The 23,163-nt window shown below is 35.8% G+C and overlaps 1 protein-coding gene and 1 long non-coding RNA gene across 2 annotated transcripts in view; one reads left to right on the forward strand and one right to left on the reverse strand.

The window, feature by feature from the left end:
- Positions 1 to 23,163, forward strand: part of LOC117408477 (calcium/calmodulin-dependent protein kinase type IV) — a 100,798-nt gene extending 77,635 nt beyond the window's left edge. The window contains exons 6-11 of the mRNA XM_059021455.1: positions 12,301 to 12,391; positions 13,185 to 13,259; positions 15,366 to 15,441; positions 18,668 to 18,794; positions 20,094 to 20,246; positions 20,791 to 23,163. Of these exons, the coding sequence (XP_058877438.1) occupies positions 12,301 to 12,391; positions 13,185 to 13,259; positions 15,366 to 15,441; positions 18,668 to 18,794; positions 20,094 to 20,246; positions 20,791 to 20,955 (687 nt within the window). The 3' untranslated portion in view covers positions 20,956 to 23,163. The remainder of the gene's footprint in view (positions 1 to 12,300; positions 12,392 to 13,184; positions 13,260 to 15,365; positions 15,442 to 18,667; positions 18,795 to 20,093; positions 20,247 to 20,790) is intronic.
- On the reverse strand, positions 662 to 7,467 carry LOC131735172 (uncharacterized). The gene is made up of 3 exons (XR_009327355.1): positions 7,355 to 7,467; positions 4,522 to 4,598; positions 662 to 2,877 (listed from the first exon to the last, which is right to left on the reverse strand). It is a non-coding gene; the product is annotated as an uncharacterized LOC131735172 (long non-coding RNA).

Here is a 23,163-nt window from a genome sequence, read left to right on the forward strand (position 1 = left end):
AATCGTTGTTATCACAGCCTTCACCCAATGCATCTCTTCAGCAACCATTCAACATCTGATTTCACTATAATGTATTTACTGTTTTCTCAGTTATTTTATTAAATATTTTATCACAGATCAGATTACAGTAAATGCATTTGAACATGTCTTGTTACTATGCACTGTCTTTAATGGTAAATACAATAAAAAAATACCAGAAACAAACACGCCAGTGTAAGTATAGATTTGCGGTAATATTGCAGTTTGCCTTGCTATTCGTGCATATACTGCCTTTACATCTCTTTTTCAATGCTGTGATATGCTTTATACTTTGTGCCCCTAACCGGCTTCAGGAAGAAACCCAACCAGAGAGGCAGTGACATATAGAGGCTCATTAGTCAGAACAAGGGCTAACAGGGCTAACATACTTTTTATTCATCTCTTCAAAAACGGTTAAATAACACCACCGGTTTCAATGGGAGTAAGCGGCAGCCTCTGGTAGAATTTGTTGTCACTGGGTAGTTCAGGCTGAAGAGGCTCAATATTTATGAATATTGCGTGGGAGCATCTAAACCTTCTTAAATAACATAATATTTGTCCAAAAACGGCGATAGTTGGTGACTTTGTAAAGCATTGTTTGCTTGTTTTGGTAACCTTTAAGAGAAGTTGGGTATTATTATTATTATTATTATTATTATTATTATTATTATTATTATTATTATTATTATGTATTTCTTAGCAGACGTCATTATCCAGGGTGTCTTACAATTGATTGAATATCACAGTACAAAATATCACATTATAAAATATCACATTACAGATAAGAGCAGTTATAAAGTACAATAAAATCATTAGCAAATAAGATCAAATTCAAATAAGAGCAAAATAAAGAATATAGTAAGTAATTACATTTAAGAGCGAGTTCAACTGAGAGCAGTTAACTTATAGTAAAAATATGTGCTTATACTAGTAAGTGTACAAATAAGTTCATCTAGATGGCCTTGAATTATTTACATTTCTGGAAACTGAAAGCCACTCATTTCTCTTTCCAGCCACTGATAAAAGGAGAGAGTTACAAATAGTAGCCATGTTCTTGTTGTCTGGCTGCCTACGCATATGCAACAGGTTTGTCTCCAGTGTTGTTTATTGTGACACTTGAAGAATTGTGACAACTACCCAGTTCTGAATGCATTCCCTCAGGCAGCCTTGAAGCACATTGTGAATAGACATTCACAAAGTACTTCAATACCTAATTGAGCGTTTCCACAGAACAATATAGCCCTGTCTGTCACGCTCTCTAGTGTCATTAAATGATCCAAAAACATACATTGCCACCTTATAGCGAACATTTTCCCTTGTGCCATCAATGAGATGAATCGTCTTTCAGTGATTTGCTTGTTAGTGACCTTATCGGCTGGGATGTTCTTATTTGACAGGTAATATTGCTCATCCCACACTGGAGTATTGAAGAGAGACAATCATTGCTCCCTACACATGTCCAAATAGAGCCACGTAATGTAAAAAAGTATAAAGCTCAATAAAGCACAGTCAAGCACAGGTTTGCCATCAAAACCATGTGAAACGAAATGTCTCAACCCTAATTGTCAGATTTCGAAAAATGATAACATTTTGTGGGTATCTCAGCTGTTGTGAGATGGGGTGCATTTATCTATTCAGAAATACTAATATTTATTTTGTTTTATGATCATAACAAGGTTATTTCAAATTAACAGTCAGACCAAAATCTGAAGTAAAAAAAAACAAAAAAAACCCCACAAATGTATTAGTCTTTTTTGCCTTCAAATCTGAGTACTTAAGTACTGGCCTTCACAGAGGTAGTTTATAATGTGCTTAATCCCTATAATTGAACACTGTGGGCCCAATATTGATAACCGCGCATGACACTAACATTAAGGCATTGATTTTTTAAATAAATACAGGAATAAACTATAAATATGATGATAAATAACAAATCAAGTGAATTTTTTAAATAAAAATGTATCTCATGTTTACATTTACACAGAAGGTTGCTAATCTTTTTTTTTTTTTCATCATATATGCCATATAAGCTTTATAACATTACAGCCTTTTAATGTGCAGACAATATTTAAATTCTTCATTTGTTTTTGTTTATGTGAGTTTAAGATTTACTCACCTTTAGTGACTAATTAAACATATAAGTCATTAATCTGTTAAGCCCCTTTCACACTGGCAGTTTTATGCGGGTCCGGACCCAGGTCCTGGCTACCCGGGTCACAATCCCGCGCAGTCGACGCAATAACAAACAGCCATGCCTGCGTGAAGGTTTCACTTCTGCAAGGAACGTTTCTGTTTATTCTTTTTAGCCATATTTTGTTGATTGAGACACCGCATGAGCCAGACTGCAGCAAGGGATGTAGAAACATTTGCTCTAATCAATGTGAAAGTGTCAGTAACAAGCTGCTTCCAGGGCATTGATACACGTATTGTGTACTTGCGTCTGTCACCCAGGTCAACCCTGCTTTATCAAACGCAGTGTGAAATCGTGTACCCGACCTGCATGACAACGGGTCCTGAGAGTCACCATTGGAGAAACTCAAAAAATTCAAATCTGCTTACTTTGTTGCACACTGAATCTCTCCTGTCTGTCACATGAATTACAGTCACAAGTACAGCTGTACACAGTCTCATGGGAATCCAGGAATATATATTTTTGCAAATCTATGCGAAATGTATTCTGAGAGATCTTACGATAATGATATTATCCAGTTGAAAAGAAAGAGATGTTAATTTTGTCTGAGAGAGCCTGGTGAAGGTTTAATAGCATCTTGGGTTAAAAAAAAAAAAAAAGAATCTTCTGCTTAGACTTTCTTTGGCTTTTCTTCGGTTCATTCCCTGAAGGATTCCTCAATAACAGTGCTAGGGAAAAAAAAAAAAAAAAACTTAATATAAGGCTGTCAAATTCTAGCTCTCAGTGTGATTTGAATTGTTCTTAGGCGTTTAGCAGCCAAAAGAATTCAGCTGGTGCTCACTAATATGGAACACATCATTCCCTGCATGCATCACTTCTCATCACTTCTTTCCACACAAAAAGGTCACATGGGCGCAGAAAACATCTGCCGCTTCAATTTATTTACCTCTTTCTGTTGAGAAAGATATCGTTTTTTTTTTAATATACTTCCTCCAAAAGAAGAGCAAGGGTGTTATTTTTTAACAGGATTGTTTAGTGTTCACTAAATATGTGAATTCAATTCTGGTCCATGTGCTTGAATTGAAAAGCAGCTGATTTATTACCAGTAAGTCCCCAACGCGTTTGTCAGTTATAGGAGTGCTTGGTTCACGATGACAAATAAGTAACTTGTCACTAAACAGCTAGACAATAGTTTTATGCTCAAGTGTTTAGACAAGTAAGAACAGTAGCCTCTCTTTTTTTTTTTTTGGTCGTCATTCAAGAAATGGGAACCGTTATGCACTGCCTGCCTGCCTGTCTGCTTGTCTGCTTGTCTGACTGCCTGTCTGCCTGTCTGTCTGACTGTCTGCCTGTCTGTCTGACTGCCTGTCTGCCTGCCTGCCTGCCTGCCTGTCTGCCTGTCTGTCTGCCTGCCTGTCACACTCTACAATGTGAACATGGTAACTTGATTTTGTACAAATGTTCACCACACTTTTATCATACAATCACAGACTCTTAAAGACGTTTCAGGTTGCATTTGGCTGAAATCTGATAAACACTTGAAAATATTCTTAACTTTTCAGGCAGTGTGCGTGTGTGTCACTGGTTATGTATTTTATCGGCAGATTTAAATGTATTCATTTTATTATTTCATTTAAGATTGCAGTTCTAAACTGGCACTTGAGCTTTTAAGTTTTTAAATATTTAATTATTATGTGTTTAGGGAATGCAAGGAGAAACAAGCAGTTGCTTGATATTTTGAACTGTTTCTATTTTAATAGGGTCTTTTTAAGCCATCAAAGCACGTACCCATCAAAGCATAATATAGAGCTCTCAAGAGCTCACTGAATAATGACTACTCTCATGTAAATCAGCCCTTCTGTTTACTGAGTCAGTAGTGAGTGACAATGAGCATTTCAGCAGTGACAGAACCACATTTTGCCCTGCAGTCTATGACAGTAACATGAGAGCAATTAGCATTGATAGAAACACAATGAATAGCTATTGGAATGACAATGACCAAATCCCTTCAAAAAACAATGGACTATAACATGTTTCCTATTAATCTCTTCAAAAATGCATTTCCTGTCCCTTGATAGGGACAGAGTTGCTGACATGACTTCCCAGACACTCAGAAACTACAGACATTATATCGGCAACTTTGTAATGACAGTTTTCATAGCCTTCAACCTTCTTCTGGTTTTAGGTTAACCACATGCATAATAGCGTTAGTATACTCAAATGATGGGAGTGTATTTATGTGTTCTCATCCCCTGGTGGGAATAACAGTTTATACAACAAGCGTTTGTATAGCTAGCATGAGATACATTTTTGTTATTCCACTTCAGTGGGATAACATGAGTGGAATAACATAAGTGGGATAACATGCTTACCGGGACTAGTTTCGAATGGGTCTTTGCTTACATTCCAATCCAGCGGTGTACAGCCGTGGCCAAAGGTTTTGCATCACCTAGAATTTTGGGATTAGAGACACAAAAAAACTGTATGAACATAATTTAGATATTTTATTTAACATCATGAAATCAAGTAAACTACAAAATAATATCGCAAAAGTCCACCGGAAACCATAGTAGTAGTACAGTATTTCATGTTAGATTTCGAAATGTCACATTTTCAATTTTTGCTTATTGAAAACTACAAAGCAGTATGTAAGTTGATATGTTAACATAACATTATTCAGCAGGTTTCATTCAACTTTATGAAGTGAAATTAGTTGATTCTATAGGGTGATGCAAAACTTTGGCCATAGCTGTATTGCTGAAATTCAGGACGGAGCTTCGCTAGTTCAAACAATACTGCCACCGATACGTGTAACAATTTTAAAATCTCTAAAATTTCTATTGTCCAATTTCCTTCTGAACGAGTTTAGGCAAGAAATGCCAGCTACCGATCTGTCTGCCTCTGACTTATCTGAGCAGCCTGTAGCTCTTTCATTAACACCGGTAACTGCAGGAAACAACAGAGAGGCTGCAAATTGACAGACTGAGCTCAAGCTTCTATCTAAATAGACAGTTGCGAAGAGGCCATAGACGGATCAAAAATCCATGTCGAAGCGTAGTCTAACAACGAAAGTAAAGATCCGCCAGGTAAAACAATCCTTGATTTAATATAAAACAATTACTAATTTTATTCAGAATCCTGGGATATGTGGAGGAACGTGTCCTTCTGTCACCACATACGTTAGTTGAATTTACATGTACAGTACTTACAGTGGATGGAGGTCATAGTGATCTACTTTTTTATGATATGTCTAATTTTATTTTTATTGCAGTGGCAGGGAATGTATGTTGTTATAAAATATGGTAAAAAAATAAAGATATGCTTTAATTATCCTATCAAAATGCAAATCCAAATAGAGATTACATTATTTTTCTTCTCAGTCGTTATACCATGGGTAGAAAGAAAAGACGGAGCCATTGCCTAACATGTAGTTAACTGGATTGATTTGATAAAAATGCAAATAACTTTTTATAGGATAGAAAAAGGCACACACTACCCTGTCAAACCTATTGCAAGTGACATATTAGCCCTGAAGCTTTGAAGATCTAATAATTGAAAGTGCATTCACTGCAAAGGCTTTAAATATTCTAAAACTGTTCAATCAAATGAATAGTGCTGATTACTGGGCACCATTCAGTTTCTAACAGAATATGGATGAATCCAAGTGTTCTGCAAATGTATATTATAAAAGCCCTTATCAATGTATTTCAAATATAGGATGTTTCTTTTAATGGAAATTACATATGACCTTTCTGATTACGACCAGATTCAACCCTTCACTGCGTTGACAACAGCAAAGCCTGCCTTTTAGGGATAATCACAATACCGTCAAGTTTGTTGTTTTAATTTTTTTAATTGTTGCTTTCTTTTAAGTTGGGAGCATAATTGCTTTTCAATCAAATAAATCCTGTTTTAATTGCCTGATAATGAAATGACCTTCTCTGCACTTAATTAAAACCACTTTTTTTTTTACTTTCAAGCAACATGAATGAAAAAATAAGAGGTTGAACAGATACAGATAACCCTATTGTACTGGTAGATTAAGATGGTCCAGCATGCAGAAAGGTATTATTTTTTTGTGTTGGTGCTTTTAAATGGAAATATCACATAATTTTGGTACTAGGCTAGACAGATTTTAGTAAAAAGAAAATGTGTATGTTTATCAATCATTGGGAACATTAAACATGGAGTTTAGTTGAAATATAAAGGCATTCAATGAGGATATTGCAAAACAAGTAATCAGCATGGTTTATTTCTCATTTTATGTAGCAGGCTGTGTAAACCGTTACAATCAAAAGCAGCTCGGTTAGAATTATTCACACTTTGGCTACAACAGAAATAGAGGTTGCATGCTATGATTGTAGCTTTATTGTTCCTGAAAAAAATCCACCTGGCCCTGCCTTTTTTTTATTATGCTTCTGACATGTCAGTGGTTTTATCAGAATCAATCTGGAGGTGTGTATATCTTGTCTATACTGTATTTGTAATTTATGTTTATTCAGAGAAGTGAAATCTCTAATAATGTACTTTTGGCAGTCGTGGGAAGGAATGGTGTAGCTCTGTGTCCTTTCCCAGGTTGCCTTTTTTTGTTGATACCCAGTTTCATTGGCTCTGTGTTATTTGTTCTGAAGTTGTGTGATAAGTGATGAGCGATCATCACTTTTACAAGGCGATTCGATTATCTGTTCGATATTTGAAAATAATCCCGATTACGATTATCGATTATTCTAATATCATTCTTAGGGGGGAAAAGTCACAAAGGCTCCTGATTTCTTTTTTTATTTCTAATTAAAAACTACAGTAAAACTTCAATAACTTTTTTCAACAGCACTTTAAAACCTACAAAACATACAGTATGCATTATATTGAAGTCACTACTAAAGTGTTGTTTTTGTAATATATTGTTTCAGGTTGCTATTCTTTCTTGTATTACATTTCATTTAATAAATGAAACATAATACAAGAAATAGTAATTTGAAACATTTTTGTTTATTATTTAAAAAAATAAAAATAAAATTCTTAACCTGCCACTGACTAAACTAAAATGAGAAACCAAGTCAACAATAACAGATACATACAAGTGAACGTCCCAGTAAAACAATACAATAACTTTGGTTTTCTCTTGCAGAAAGAAACGCCATTAATGAGGTTATTGATTGATTGATGTGTAAAGAAAATGCAAATAGTTTGTATTTATGAACTTACAGTATTTCAACACTCGCTCGCCTTCTTTCTCTGACAAGTATTTATAATGAAGAGTTCTGCTACGCTACGCTCCCTGTATGTTTTTGTTCATGATGCCGTTTTGTATGCATTATGGGTGCTTTACAGGAGGGCGGGTCTCGAGGTTCCCTTGACTACAGATCCCAGAGTGACAGCAGCTTCAGTGACTGCCTGACGTGAACCTCTGGAATTGAAAGTGGCTGAGATGCGGAAGTAACTTTTATTACCATAAAGAAGATGTGAAGTTTTATAGTATAATCGATTGAAATTGTGCAGTTTATCAATTGTTCAAAGTCGGTTTCTGTGTTGTTTTTAATAATCAGAAATTAACCCTATTTTAGATTAATCGCTCGTCACTAGTGATAAGCATTACTTAACAGGAGACTTGCAATGCGATTACAGGAGATAAGATCCTTGATGCATCAGTGTCCCTTGAATTTGACATGTTTTTGACCCATGGAACGATGTTATTTGTACCAAACTGCCACCACCCTATCCCCTCCAGGTATTCCATGCTTGGAAGGCTCATTTCCAAAATCTAGAAAACTACAGTACGATGTCGGAAGGATGGAATCAAAATTCTACAGCTCTGAGTGTCAAAAGTTGTTGTAAACACGACCAGTGTTTGAGTCATTTACAGCACCTCGACTCGAACACCAGTAACCCTGGCCCTAAAGTTTGAAAGCATCATGAAACTGACAGGCCTATCTGCTACTTGTCCCATTGATTTTGTTTCAAGGCAACTAGTGTGCTGGAAATGGTGGTGGGGAATGTGTAAATCATAAAAGCCTAAAATGTACCTTAGTTTTGGTACATTTAAAATGTAAAATTATTGTAATCCTTCTGGCATTATCATTTTCTTTTAATCTCTGTTTTGTTGAGCTAAGTGTTTAATAGCTTTTAATTTAAACTAGAACTTGCAACAGGATGATGGAGCTTTTTTTACATACTATATATTACAGATTACATGCCGTTTGGATAACAAATACCTGAGGCATGAACGTTACACCCGTTTGCACAAAAGTGTACACTACATAGTGCAGGTGTGCAAGCCCTATATCTGCTGTCGACAGCAACAGGATTAGCCTGAGACAGATGTTGCATTAAAAAAAAGAAAATCTCAAGCTTGGAGGAAAGCATGGACATGCTCATTAGTATCACACCATCTGGTTTCTGAACTGTCAAGAAAGAAGCAGGCCTATTTAGTTTATTCACACTGCACTTCCAGATTCAAGCGCCCATTCTAATCATACAGCAATCCACAAAAGAGAATATTTTATTCAGAAATTCAAGATTTATTAAAACTAAAAATACCCCTATCAAAACAACTCAAAGCAAAAATGTGTAAATGTTATAAATTAAATCAATTCATGAATTATTTTACCTGGTGGATCTTTACTTTCATTGTCAACAGACTATGCTTTGACGCAGATTCATTTCGAACCCTGTTTATGATCTCTTTGCAGCTGTCTTTTTAGGTAGAACTTTGACCTCGTCTCGTCTGTTGTTTTCAATCATTACCTGTGTTTATGAAGGGGCTACAGGCTATTCGGATAAGTCAGACCCAGACAGATAGGTCGATGGAATTTCTTGACTGAACTAAATTTGAAATTATCTCAAACATTTTAAAGTTATAAAGCACGCATCGGTGGCAGTATTGTTTGAACTACCGAAGCGCAGCTCCATCCTGAATTTCAGCAGCACACCACTGGATTGGAATGTAAACAAACACACATTCAAAACTAGTCCTGGTAAGCGTGTTATTCCAGTTATGTTATCCCATTCATGTTATTCCATTGAAGTGGGATAACAAAGATGTATCCCACTCTAGATATACCCAATGTAAATGTGGGTGATTACACTGATTTGGTCCAGCATTGTAACAAAGCATGGAAGCGGATCAATTCTAGTGTAAGGCCAGTTTGACTAAGGGTGAGAGTGCATGGGCTGGATGCCGTTTCTATGGGTCAATTGCATCATAATGGTGGGTGTGGGGATCAATAAACATGTAACTTGGCATTTCAAAGTGGAAAATATGGGAAATAATATGGTGCAGTAATGATTCTAAACCACTCCACTATTTGTTAAACTATTTGATATATATATATATATATATATATATATATATATATATATATATATATATATATATATATATATATATATATATATTTTAACACATCCTGCTAGTATAGGCAATGCAAATTCATTTGAAGCCGCAAGTGATGCAAACTGTAGACCAGCCTAGTCCTATTCTATTGAACACAAGACCACTGAACAGACCTTTTTTTTCTAGCAAATGTTGAAGCAACTAATTGTAGGTGACATGTTGCTATCAGAATAGTTGACATGTTATTGCTTCAACTTTGCAATTGACAACTGCAACTGTTTGGAGCCATAGCTGTCAGAAAGTTGTCCGTTTAGACTTCGATTTCACTGAAAAGTACCAGACTTCACCCATTTCTTATGTAGACCATAAAATCTAAAATTATATCAAAGAATAAGCAATTACCTTGAAAATCATGTCACTCTATCTCAAATAACTCAAAATGTGTCAAGGGCAATGTCAAACGCTATTATAAGTTGAGTTAAAAATGTGTCTGGGGAAAAACATAAATGTAGATTTTAGACGAGAATGTAATGAGAACAATTTAATTGTAACCCCCTTTCCCATTTAAAGTTAACAGTAAATAATAATTAACAGTAAATAATAATTACTGACAAAGCAAGCTTTTAATAGTGTTTTTTGTGGCCAAGAGTCATTTCATTTTGTTTATTTAAGTGTGTGAATAAGCCGTGATAGGTTTCTCACATACATAGATTGGCCTGTTCATTTACATAGTGGCACTAGAGAAAACAGTCTTCCTTCTGATGAGGTTTATTTTTGAAACGAGGTGCTAAGTAGTCTTTCAAAGGATTGTTCATGTTTACTGCTCTCTGAAATTACTTTTTATTATTGTCATGAGTAAAATACATCTTGCAGCTCATTACAGTGTGTTAACTTTCTACTGACTTTCCTTGTTTAATTAAAAGTTTGAATAAAATGTGAAATTCAACAGAAGCCTCGTCACCACACTAATTGGTAGTAAATGTGCTGTCTTTAACAGATAATGTTTGATTAGACTTGGGAGAAAGAACGCTACAAGCAAAGCTTCTGTGGATTGGGTATCTATCTGATTTGATTTAATGGCGACCAATAAGAACACTATATTTATCCAGAGACCTGTACTAGACCTTCAGGACATAATATTCTTGCGACACGTCACACTGTATCGTCGATATTACTCATGCTGCCCATTTAAATCACACAGGGGTAGATGTACTCAGATGGGCCAGTCGCAGCGCAAACATACCACAATTTGCATATCTGTTGCAACAATTCACAAAGTATACATTTTGTCGTATGTATTAAGAGAAAATATGTTAATATTTTGTGTCGTCTTCGAGAGATCTCTAGCATTGCGAGAGTCTTGCGACATTTTTTGGAATAAATAATGAAAGGCAGTTTAATCCCATCAGTTTCTATAGTGGGGTCCTCACCTTCACTCCCAAATAAAAAATGAGTTTCCATCAAAGTTTTTCATAATCATACAGTAGCCTCTTGCTATACTGGATATGTTTGTCCGACATAAGGAGGTGTCAGGTTTAAAAACAATACAATAAAATCGCACACACATACATTTATAGTCCTGAATGTATTTTAAATGTATAAATCATTGCGCTGAAATAACACTAATGTGTCTTGGGTAGGCTACACATTACATTATGTAAAAAATATGAATCTGTACAGTGAGCCTATACTACAGTATACAGTACAGTAGTAAAATCAAATGAATACCAAGCACACTTTATTTTTACTTTAGCCTGCTGTAGGCTTCCGGTAACACAAAATAAACCATGCTGCTGCAAATAAAAGATTATTTTAAATTGAAACTAAATGATTTTAGCTGTTTTTTTTAATTATTATTATATTTAGCATTGACAATTAACACAAAATAAAAGTTATGATACCTACAGGAGGACAGTCAATTCTTGTTAATACGAATCTCAAGGGACCAGCAGCAAATTTTGCATGATACCACTAATTCGTATTATATATCGTGTTACTGTCAGTTTTTATTTAAGTTAGTCAGTGGTGCAGTGCTAAACTGTGCACAATTACAACAAACCATTAATAGAATAGGTGTGTTTCCTATTCCTATACAGATGCTCAGAATGAGCTTGAGGGGTTAGTGGCAGATGTGTGCAGTCTATTGCTCCCAACACGTTGGGGAAACCAGAAATGTCATAGCAATTTGTTTTCAAGGCTTATAAGTACACCCTGCTTTTAGGGAAAAATAGGTATTTGGGTGTTCATCTCAAAAATACACTGAGTACAACTGGCAACGCACGAGAAAAACGGACTGAAAAATGACAGCAACATGCTTTCAAAAATTCTTAACAAATTGATGCAATTGTAAGTGTTGCAATTGCCGGCAGCTTTAGTACATCCCATTATAATATTTGAGAACCCTCATCTCCACTCCATTTTTGCGAATTTCATACAGCAACACTAAGCTCAGCTGAGAGTGAGGAGAATGGCACTTAAGTTATTTTTATGTTTGAGCTGCTGTGATCTGAGTGCCTAGTAGTACTACTAATGGTATGAGGTTGAGGGATCTAATCTAATTTACTGTACGAGGCAGTAACTCAGTAAAATACCTGGTGTTCACAGATGTATGCCAGTCCTAGTTTCTATTGTTATTTAACAAAGCCTCATAAAAACTTTTTTTTATCCTGCCACAGACGTGTCACACCTGAAAAGTTCTTCATTAACTGCTGCTAAGAGGAAAACTTCATGGAACAAGCTAACTAAACATAAACATGTGATTTCGTTCATTCATGCATTCATTTTATGGTCTGCGTCCTGTTCTTTTCCCTCTGTACAGTACCTGCATGAAAACGGAGTCGTGCATCGCGACCTCAAGCCTGAGAACCTTCTATATGCCACCTCAGCTCCTGATGCACCACTCAAGATAGGTATGGCTTTCAATGTCTTCATGAAGGCAACTGATAAAATTGGAAACACCAGCGACACGTAGAACTCCTTTTTGTGTGTGATTTTGCCCTCACCTGACTGATTCATTTGTTACACAAAAGGCCTTCCTGACATGTATTGCTGTAAAGCTTCATGTTTCTGTTCGAAGTTAGTTTCAGTCAAGTTTTAATTAATTAGTTAAAAGACTTCAAACGAATGCAATAGAGTTTGATATTCATAAAACTGTTCTAGACTTTTGTTAAAGAAGCCATATTTTAATGAATATCAAATCTTAAATCTTTGTGAACTGGGCCTAGAAGTATTTATTTGTATTTTTAATGAGGAATCTGTTCCGCCCGCCCATGATGGCCCTACACCCTATTGATGGTGTTACAGCAGGTGGTTCTAGTTTTAGTCCGACTCCTACCTTTAGAAATACATCACATATATCATATGTAACAATGGCTATTCGAATGCGTCTGTTTTGTCCAAAATGGTTTTCAGAAATTGATGCCTGTGAACCAGTATTTTCCTTGTTCTATTAAATTCTGTTTTTACTGGTACCTACTAGAATAAATTGAGAAATATGACTGATGCTGGGCATTTGTTATACTTCAACCCACTAAATATAGTAGAAAATGAAATTTCAACCATAAAATGAACAGAGGAGATTTTTAACTGTACTTAATTAATCTGTCATGTATTATAATATATTGCATGATGCAGCCTTTTCTATTATGAAAAACTGAAGGACTGCGTCCAAAACTGATACAGTTTTTTTGTTTATTTTTACAGCTGATTTTGGCCTATCTAAAATCGTGGATGACCAGGTCACGATGAAGACTGTCTGTGGAACCCCTGGATATTGTGGTAGGTTTAATCTTGCTGCTGTCTTTCCAGCAGGTCTACAGTTTCTGTTTAAAATCAACATGTTTTTTTTGTGTTTGTTTTTTTTTCCTGGGTATTTGCTGTACCTAAACAAGTCAGAGCAGTATTTACATTTTTTTTTTTTTTAAGAAACTAAAAAGATCAACACTCTTAATAACATTTTATATCTACTTGCTAGAACCAGTCATTGTATTTATCTTGCTCTTAATTGTATTATTACTTGTACTGTGATTTTTTAAATGTATTTTTGTTTACGACTGTAAGTCGCCCTGGATAAGGGCGTCTGCTAATTAATAAATAATAATAATAATAATAATAATAATAATAATAATAATAATAATAATAATAATAATATATGGGACTGAACATAATGATTATAGGTCAGTTATCATTAGTATCAGTATCCTATTTATTAATAGAATAGAGTATCAGAATCTGTAAGGTCTTGATACAGTTCTGTCAGTTCTGCTGTCTTACCAATGGTGAATGAAACTAACTAACAACACAGAATGCAACTTGCATTACAAAAATGTAGTTAGGATTAACACATGAATCAGTCATGCGATCCCATTAACAGCAAAATGTGTGCTACATATTGAAGGTGTTCTTGTCATGGCTAGTATATACAGTAGATGGGAGAATTGAACCACCAGGAGTGACATGCCCTGTGCTATCCAGTGAGTTCGGTGGTATAACTAAGCATTAAGAGCAGTATCTCTGGAGTCTTGTTACTTTGCTTTACCCATTAAATCACACTAACATCGGACATCTATCATGCTACACTTCAGCTACCAGCTGTCATTTATACAAGGGTGGTATCTTTTTGTTGCAGCAATCCTTTTGGAAAGGGTTCAAGACTTCTTTATGCTGCTGATTGGGGAGACGGTGACAATTTTAACAGAGAAGATACATTCTGAGAGCAAAAGATAAAAGACAATTCAGACAGTGCACTGCAGAAATCAGTTCCTTCAGGCCTGGTGTCTGCCTTTTTATAAGAAAAAAAGGATTTCTTACCAGCTAATGAATTTAGATCAACTGATAATAATAATAATAATAATAATAATAATAATAATAATAATAATAATAATAATAATTTTGATAAGGAACACATTTTTGTTTTGGATTTATTGGTTGGGGGTTAGGGACACATTTGTTCCCTTAATGTAGACAGCAACTATTTTTGTAAACAAGATGAGTGGTGTTGACACTAGTCCAGTGAATAAAAAGTGATGCCTAATTGGATTGAGAAGATAACAAGCTGTTGCATGATAGGAGGAGGTAACGAGAGCCGTTTGCTGCATATTATGATATAAGTGCTTGTCAGAACTGTGAACTCCTGGCTATTTGTAACTATGGAAACAAAAGGAGACATGACAGTGATGAAGCACCAGGAAGAGTAGTGCTGCATGGGAAAAAAAATAACACATTGTATTATTTTCTGCTCCCTGTCTCAATGTCTTCATCATAATCCCAATATTGCTTATTAGGAGGGCAAAATCAATTAAACTCTTTGATTTTCCATTTGGGTTCTTAGTGTTTTTTGTGTATGGCTGCCCAGCCAGGTTAGCTGTTCCTGATGGGTGCAAACCCTTTCAGTGGTTTCCTGGACTATGGTGTGTCTTACGCTTCAGCAGGAAAACCCTTCAAAATCTGTTAGTTTATCAACATGCAGTTTATGCCTCATATCCAACGTGTGTCATACATAAATACAATACATAGTAAAATGAGTTCAAAGTAAGAAACCTGAGTTTACCAGGCACCAAGGGGACTGGGTATGTGTGGGTGTTCAGATGGCAGCCTATCTGCTTCTGCCTGAAGTTCAATCAGTTCTGTGATTTTGTGGCTCGGAAGAGCAGGTGACCATTAATATATGTTTTTTTTATTTTTTTTTATTATTCCCTTTCAGAAACAAATTTTGAGAAATACAATTTGGAGTATATAGCTTTGAAAATATAGCCCTGTGTGTCATTATAATCCCTAACTCTTCATTCCTGTTATTTTGTTCTGAAAATATGCTTTAAACGTAATATTCATGTAAAAGGTAAGAAATGCTGCAGTTGTAAAACAATGTATTTTGTGTTCTTTCAGCTCCTGAAATTTTGCGAGGCACTGCTTATGGGCCAGAGGTTGACATGTGGTCTGTAGGAGTGATAACCTATATACTGTGAGTGAAGTATATACACATACAGGGACAGAATAATACTTTTGTATACTTTTCACACTAATTTACTATCTTTGTAAAGCAGTAATAATTGTAAACTATAATACCAGTCTTCACCGGGTGTATTTAAGATGATCAGAGCCAGTTTACAGATGTCTAGCTAGCTGGTTAAAAAAAAAGTCAATTTTTAAGAATAAATAAATACAAATAAAGTGCTGTTCCCTGTAAAATGACATATAGTCAATCAAGTGTCTATGCCTAAATCTAATGTTAATATAATCTAGTTGATGTGTTGCTATACATGTCTAAGCTTTATGTGGAAAGGCTACAAGGACGGGTTTATGAATATGCCAGGGATGTGCTGATTAGATAGTATGCAGTGCTTGTCATACCATGTCTATAGACACTGTGTCACCACACAGAGCACCCCCATACCTCCCACTTCCCAGTATCCAGGAATACTGCCAAGTTAGTTTTTTTTCCTCTTTGGTACATACTTCTTCCCTTTAATATCTAGGAATGACTAGTGTATAAATAACCAAACACACAGATCTACCTTTCCTTGTTCATAGTTACATCTAGTGTATACTGTTTGTGAGTGACGTTCAGAATCTGTGAGCAGCTTCTGTATGGTGAGAAACACAGTACTGTTGCTAGCTCCATATGCTGTATGTGTGACGCATCTAAAGTGCTGTTTTTCCAATAGCTGCAGGGATGCCAAGGTCAGTTCTTGGCAAAGCATGAAATTAAAGAGGGATTTAAATGAGAATGCCTGTTTTCATTAGGTAGCAATTGGGCTCAACAATAGACCCACAGACTCGGTCCATCTGGACTGTTTTAAACAAAAACAGCAAACACAGTTTAAAATCTATGGTGAAGCCTTACTAGCTGTTAGAGATTTGCGGGGGGGAGATAAATCCACTTAAAAAAAATAATAAAAAAATCACAGAAAATAATAGCACAGTTGTATATAGCAAGTAGACAATTCTGTTCTGTTAGAATAGAAAGTTACATTTTTGTGCTTTTTTTGCTCTGAACTATTCATCAGCTGGAGCATTGCTTCTGTCATTTACCTGCCCTCCATTCGCTTCACAAAAAAGGTAGTTTCCCATAGTGCCGTGCTCAATAATTCTCAGGGCTACCACATTCAAATGAGAAACTATTAATTTTTTTCCGTAGAGCAATGCGATGGTCATGGCAGGTTGTGTTTTACTTTAAAGAGATTCATCTACTGTTGCTATTGATGTAATCCAGACATGTATGTGGCAGGAAGTAACCATTTGGTTGTGTTGGATTTTCAGTCTTTTTGTTTTTAAAAATCATTGTCTTTATTTTACATTTTAAATGGTACACCATTGAAGACAGTAGAACTATTATTAATTCAATGTACTGTACAACATTTTACCAAAATTGAAGTACCTTGACAGAAAGCCATAAATAAACCTGTATGGTGGTAAATACAGTTTATATAAGAAGTGACAGTATTGTGTATTATATATTGAATGATCTTCTAAAGCATGTTAGATTTTAACAACTCATTAGTGACCTCTAGTGGTAGACTTTAACTACAGTAAGTAACTCCACAAGGTGAAGAAATAATGAAAATACAAAAATAAATGCTTTTGACGAATTCTGCACATTTAGGTTTATAACAGTAAGTACAATCTAAGTGCATTCGTTTTCAACATCATATTAAAAACATACTGTATACCAGAAAATGTATACAGGCGCTAACAATTATTGCACAATTTTTTACAGTTACATACTCAATAAATAATTTTGCTACATTGATAAACATACTGCAGGGAGATAATCAGTTCTGTGCGTGTTTATTATTTGTCAACTTTATTTTTCTTTCTGACACATTAAACCTAATTACATTGTTGTTCATTTAGCTCACTGTTGTAACAGATTCATTTACTGTAGAGCAGATTGCACTATGTAGCCTAAATTGGGTTTTCGGCTGGTTTTGCTCGAGAAAAGCAGCTTGATTTTATAAATAGTGACTTCTGTTAATAAAGTGACCCAATTCATAACAGTGGTCTCAATGCAGCCAATACAAAAAAAACCTCTCACTGTAAGCCTGTTTTAGGTCATTAAATATGGATTGTTATTCTTGGTTCTGTTCTGTATTAAAAGAGGGTTGCGGGCTCATTGGGGGCATAAATGCAATTGTAAAATTCTGCTTGCAATTTATATTGTTTTATATAAATATGCTTCTATACTTTATACGTCATTTGAAATGTGCAGATGTTTCAAAGACAACAAAGTAACTGCAACATTCCGCTGTGAGATCACTTCATGTGCTGTAGCACTGTTTCACTCCAATGAAGAAACAACATATATTTAAAACAAGAAAAAGGGGAGCCACTGAAACAATATGTTGTTAAGAGGAGCCAGTAGAAATGCTGCTAATGCTAATAAGAGGTAGAAAATGGATTGCGATTGAAACAAGAATGCAAATGTAAAAAAGCTTTTAAATAGTTTTTTTTTAAACAGGAAGCTTAATGAACAGTAATTGCAGTTTACAGTAGAAGTCATTTTACATAAATGCTTGCTGCCAAATTTGCTAACCTGCCTTGCTTGTGGGCTGATGCTCATTGAGCATCCATTGATAGGAACTCAAGTGGCGCTTTGATGACATTGTTATAGCTGTACTGTAGAAATTGTTTCTAAAAAAAACAAACTCTGAATTTACTCCAAATTAAAGTGAACACTATAGACTATAGCAGTTGCTCAACATGAAACGAGACTTTTTCCTTTTTCAGGTTAGTAAATGTATACAGATATTTTAACATTTAGATTTCTTTTTTACTACATATATTTGATTTAATCCAGGAACATTTGTTTCTTAATGATAAACAATGAAGCTGCCATACTGTGTGCTATTTAACCAGGACCGTCAAATCCTTCTAATGTGTAAATTCAAACCATTTCCTGACTCTCTCCGTGAATACGTACCATAGGATTCCTACAGACAAAGCATTTAGCCTGGAACTAGTTAGACCTGTGTTATAGGGCATGAGTGGTTTTTATAGCAAGTTGACTGTCTTTGATTCAGCTTATGTCTAATTTAGTACAATATACAATGTCAAATGTCACAGAGAATGTGCAGCTGCAGTGCATCTGGTTTGCAACCCTCGATGACAGATTAACGGGAAGTGTAAGTTCCTGTTGTCGTCAGCTACAGAGAAACACACATAACATTTGTTTTCTTTCACTTTGCAAGGCTTTGCGGGTTTGAACCGTTCTATGATGAAAGAGGAGATCAGTACATGTTCAAGAAGATTTTAAACTGTGAATATGACTTTGTCTCCCCCTGGTGGGATGATGTGTCCCTAAACGCCAAAGATCTGGTGAGTCGGAACATATGCACTGTATGCTTGATCTCTTCATTCATTAAAAAAAAAAAAAAAATGCTGTTCTAGTATATACAGTCATGCCCATTCACCCCCTGTCTTACTACTTAATATATTCTTTTGCAGGACTGTTTCTTAGGTTCCTAGGGTTTATTTTGACACTGCAGGTACATAGGTCACTTTAAAAAGAGACTTCTGCGTCTGTCTTCCACCAAAACAAAATAACCCTTCCTAGTCTTAAACTGTACTTGATGGTAGTTGTTGCAGAGCTGCGGTATGTATTTATAATTACAGTATTGTAAAGTTAAAATAAGCCTAGCAACCCAAATGGTTTGTATTCAACTGTAACACAGCGATGACATTTATTTATTTATTTATTTTTTACTATACAGTAGGTGGCCATTTCCCCTGGTCATTGTTCTCCCTTCTTGTCATAAGTGTTCTGTTTGTGGCACGTGATAACTTGCTTGTAAAATCCCCTCTAGTGAAAGGTGCTATTAGTCACTCCATTAATGTCATCCACTTGATTATCTGCATGGGACATTATGCAAGCGTTCAAGCGTTCCTCGTTACTCCATATCACTGTTACATTATCACCCAACAGTATTATGTTAATGTAATATTTTTTTAAGCCTGCTATTGTGTTCCTTGTGTTGCCTGCAGTGCTTTCTTGTACACTATCGCTGTTCCAGCCCTCAGTTTATTGAGGAGGTTCTTTAGTTGTTGTATGTAGTCAGTGATCTGAGCTGTGCTGATTTCAACTGAGCTGTGATGGCTGTAGATCATTTAAACCATTTTTATTTTGGTTCTTGGTTTTTTGTTTTTTAATTCAGCGTATACTAATATTTCAAATACAATGCTTTAGATAACTGCTGCATCCTTGCGAGTTTGATCTACAACACAGCACATGAAGTGATTAGATACCAGGAAGCAGAAACAATATTCTATCTTGAACGTTGTCTTTGAAATATCTCCACATTGCAAATTCAACTGTAGAAAAAGTAGAATACATATCTCAACACTGGAAAATGGATGGAAACCTCTGTTAATACAACTTTTCATATGTAGAAATGTGAGCATTACTGTGGTCAGTCCCCTGGCATTGCGAGGTGAGGAGAGCGGGTAGGAGACCAGAACGTTAGGTTAAAGTGAAACAATAAGATCACACTGCAGTGAAGTGTACTGATCCTGCCTAATTGTTATATATAATCTACTTGCAGTTTGAAGAACCCACTATATAAATCATTTTTTTAAATGGTTTGAGGATTTTCTATGTATATATTTCCTTTACTGCAGGTGAGGAAACTGATCGTCCAGGACCCGAAAAAGCGGCTCAGCACTTTCCAGACCCTGCAGCACCCCTGGGTGACAGGGACGGCAGTTAACTTTGCACATATGGACAATGCACAGAAGAAACTCCAGGAGTTCAATGCCCGTCGCAAGCTAAAGGTACAGAAAAAACTTAATGAGCTGGCAGTTGGATAAAATATGAATGCAGTTTCACTTCAAATGAAAGCTATTGCAAGCATTTAAAAATAGAAGGATCAATCCTGTTGCTAAAATGAGCATTTACTGTATAGGCATCCATACATCCTTCATACAGGAAAGACTTCATTTGGCCCATTGCAATTTTACTTTTTTGTATGTTTGATCCTAAAAACCAGGTCATAAGTATCTGCACAATCTTAGGTCTATCTATTACAAATCAAGGCAATGGTAAATGGATACAGGTAATCAGTTATACTTGGATACTTGTAACTTGTGTCCAGTGAAGAGGTTACCTTGAAGAAGCTGGCATGTAATCAATGAGAAGTGCAGACAGTACTTGCTTGAATTTTACAACCAAGAGCTGAACCAGCTTAACCAGCTAAAAGAAATAGTGTCGTACTAACTCAACCAGGGCTGGCCATTTCTTACATTTCCAACACCTGAAAACATTTCAGAAACGTTGATACCTTTTTCTTATACGTCTTGTGTCTGTGATTCTCTTCAGGCTGCGGTAAAAGCTGTCGTAGCATCAACCCGCCTTGGAAGCGCAGGAAGTCACGGCAGCCATGACAGCACCAGGAACAGCCGCAATCACTCGCCTGTTCAAGGGAACGAAGCCGAGGCCCAGCAGCCACAGGAACCAGCACAGACAGAGAAGGAGGGCTTATAGGTCCCCCTGCCAAGCCCTGCCTCAGAAAGGCCTCTGGAACCTGTCATGATAACTGCTTTGAAAGTTTTGGAAAGTTCTGGAAAAGTGGCATTGTTTTTTTTTTGAGATCACACACTGATGGTCACAGCAATGAACAGGTTTGGAATTGTGACAATTCACAATTGTGACACTTCATTTTTAATGCATGTGAATGCTTTGTCAACAAAGAAAAATAACAAAAGCATGAGACTGCCTATGTGACATGTGAATGGGCACAATGTTATGAAATGCCAAGTGTTTAAAAACACACATGAACCAGATATTCCTTGCATTTGTCTATTTGTAGGCTGCTTCTGGGTTTCAACGGGTGATGGGTCTTTAATTTGTGCTTATTAGAATGGTTGTAGTTTAATACTATGTTTACCATTAATATACTGATGCACAAAAGAAACGCAACACTCAGGTCTAATGGATTTAATCAAATATTTTAAACATAGACATCAAACAAAATCACAAAAAATGTGAACAAAAATACAGATCAAAGAGTCATGGTAAGTTTTCAGTATGAAACGTGACACGCTGTCAAAATTAAAACATTACAACGTTAGTATCGGGTATGACCTCCCTGAGCATTAAAACAATCCTGGCAGCGTTGACGCATAGACCTCTGCCTTCCAGGACGTGGCCTGTCCCTCTCAGAGCCAGTTTCCTGTCTGCTGATTGTTGAAGCAGAACATCTCATTCTCCAGGGCAACTTCTGTCACAGACAGGCCGCATTCAATCATGCTGATAGCAACCAGGCGATCTTCATTACTCAAGCAGGGAATGGTCGTATCTTTTGCTGTTCTTGCGTTCATTAAAATAATGTCTTTTCGAATGGCTGTTTATACAGATTCTTAATCAACTCATTTTGGCTATTTTAACTCAACTCAAATACAGAGCACCTGGCGTTTTTATGAAATCTTGAGCTCAGTATTTTGTTATCCCAAGGAACAATACTACTCAAACAATCAACAAACCTATCTGTTCACTATTTAAAATGTAAATAACATTATATATGTGCCCAATGAGCTATTGATGTAAAACTTAAGACTGCTGCGTTTTCATTGTGCATCAGTATATATATATTTTTTGTAGACAGCATTGTATCTCTATATAGTAAGCATTCAATGATTGTTGCTGATGCTTTGTAAGGTATGGGAAATTGCTTTGGGTAGTTTAATATTTCAAAATGTTTACAGAACTGTAGTGTGTTAGATTTATATGCAAAATACATTCCATTAATTACAGAAGATGGAAAATGAATTATTATTCCGAATGGCCATGCAATTGTACCAATTTTTGATCTTGTAAAGAGAATGCCTTATTGTACCTTCACTGGTTTGTACATTTTATTAGTGACAACAAATAATAGTTCATACCTTGTAATTATTACACTGATACTGTAAAGAGCTGCGTGTGAAAAACATGGTGTGCACAAAAAAATACTAGCTCTGATCTACAGCATTGTATTTAGCAGATTCAGAGAGATAAAATTGAGTTGTCATTATGTTCTACTGCAAGATATTTACAGAGCTTGTTAAGGCATTTAAAACCGTTGGCTTTTGTATGAAAACCTCAAAGATGTCCAATTTTACATTTTTAACAAGCTCCCTCCCCATTTGTTTTACTGCAGCACTAACGAGTTGCAAGGCACTGCAGGTCCAGTAAAATAGAATTTGAATGTTTAGCAATCATGGCAAATACATTTGCTTCAATGGACTGCACTGCTTTTATTTTGGGTCGTTTTAAAAATATACCACTCTGCTGTTCCTAAACTTGTAAATATATATTTTGTGATATACCTGTATTTATTATGGCTAATGGGCTGAATGTCACAGAAATCAGGCAGCTTTTTTTAATGTATAATATTAACAGCCAACCTGGTAAATGGATGAAGAGCTAGCCTTGTGTTCTACGCAACTTATTTGCCAGTGTGTTTGTTTGTTCTTTATTCCTATAGTCTTCAGGTAATGCTGTGGTCGGGGTGTAATTGCATTTTCTCGTCTTTGACTGACCACTTTGATTTCCATAAAGCGACTCAAACAAGACTCTGTGCATGTCTTTGATGCGGGGGGCACTGTTTTGCATGGGGAACAATTATACAACAAAACCCTGAGATTGTCTTTATATAATGTACTGTATTTTAATTATTTATATAAAATAAAAGGTATGTTTTAACAGTCGAAA

This window comes from Acipenser ruthenus, chromosome 1, assembly GCF_902713425.1.
Source record: "Acipenser ruthenus chromosome 1, fAciRut3.2 maternal haplotype, whole genome shotgun sequence".
NCBI lineage: Eukaryota > Metazoa > Chordata > Actinopteri > Acipenseriformes > Acipenseridae > Acipenser > Acipenser ruthenus.